General features: G+C 43.3%; 1 protein-coding gene across 1 annotated transcript in view; it reads left to right on the top strand.

Moving 5' to 3' along the window:
- Nucleotides 1-1,119, top strand: part of LOC101855516 (sulfate transporter) — a gene marked incomplete at its 5' end in the record, with an annotated part of 19,492 nt that overhangs the window by 2,719 nt on the left and 15,654 nt on the right. The window contains 1 exon segment of the mRNA XM_005106211.2: nt 99-181. Coding sequence (XP_005106268.2) covers nt 99-181 — 83 coding nt within the window.

Raw genomic sequence — 1,119 nt, 5'->3', positions numbered from 1 at the left:
TGATGATGATGATGATGATGATGATGATGATGATGATGATGATGATGATGATGGTGACGTTAAGAACGATCTGTATATATTTCTGTCTCCTTGTACAGGTCGTGGCCTCCACACTAGCCAGTCATTACGGCGAATTCCACGATCGCTGGGGCATCAAGGTGGTCGGGAAGATCCCTGCTGGGTGAGTCAGTCTTTGTAGACAGTTTGAGAAAGAAGAGTTTTACAGCACTTTCGAGTGTTTTCAGAGGCGTTGATAAAGGCCGCACCACGCCCTCCGTACCTTTCACTCTTTAATCCTATCCATACGCCTGGGGGTCGGTCATTTTGTACCTCTGGGGTTGTATTCTTCACATTTTAGAATACTCCTAGTACGAAGATCTCTTTGAAACTTTCAGTATTTCTCAAAAAATCATTTTGACAGACTGCTATGTAAAGCGTATGGATCGGATCGGATTAACGAGTAAATTTCTTATTTGGAAGTGGTGGCACAGAGTTCCCCAGGTCGTATGGACACGATAGCAAAACACGACGTACGGATAGGGTTAAGTGGTGGCACAGAGTTCCCCACGTCGTATGGACACGATGGTAAAACACGACGTACGGATAGGGTTATGTGGTAGCACAGAGTTCCCCAGGTCGTATGGACACGATAGTAAAACACGACATACGTTAAGGGTGTAGGGGACACATACAATGTAACATTAATATTATGTTCCACCTGCAGCAGACCAAAGACATTGCTGCAGAACATTTCTAACCACCATACACAAATCAGAAACATAAACTTGCCTAAGTCTATTTCATACTATGCATGTTGCTGGATGACTTTGTTCGAGTTTCACATAAAAAGAACTGAATAGTAAAATCTGTAGGCATAAGGGACTAATACCTCTTCTTTACTTACGCTTTGGTTTTTCCCCTTCCTCTGGTATCCTTAGAATGTCGAGGGGGTGTGAAGATTTCGGTCCTGTGCTAGGTGTGTGGCGTCTGTGATAGATATGTTATGTTTTTCCAGGACATTTTTACCCCTTCTTTAAAGAACCCCAAAACAACGAGTACTCAATGTATTCTCTCTCTCTCTCTCTCTCTCTCTCTCTCTCTCTCTCTCTCTCTCTCTCT

Source organism: Aplysia californica, unplaced genomic scaffold (genome assembly GCF_000002075.1).
Source record: "Aplysia californica isolate F4 #8 unplaced genomic scaffold, AplCal3.0 scaffold00519, whole genome shotgun sequence".
In the NCBI taxonomy this organism is placed as follows: Eukaryota; Metazoa; Mollusca; class Gastropoda; order Aplysiida; family Aplysiidae; genus Aplysia; species Aplysia californica.
This window is presented reverse-complemented; position numbering and strand designations above follow the sequence as displayed.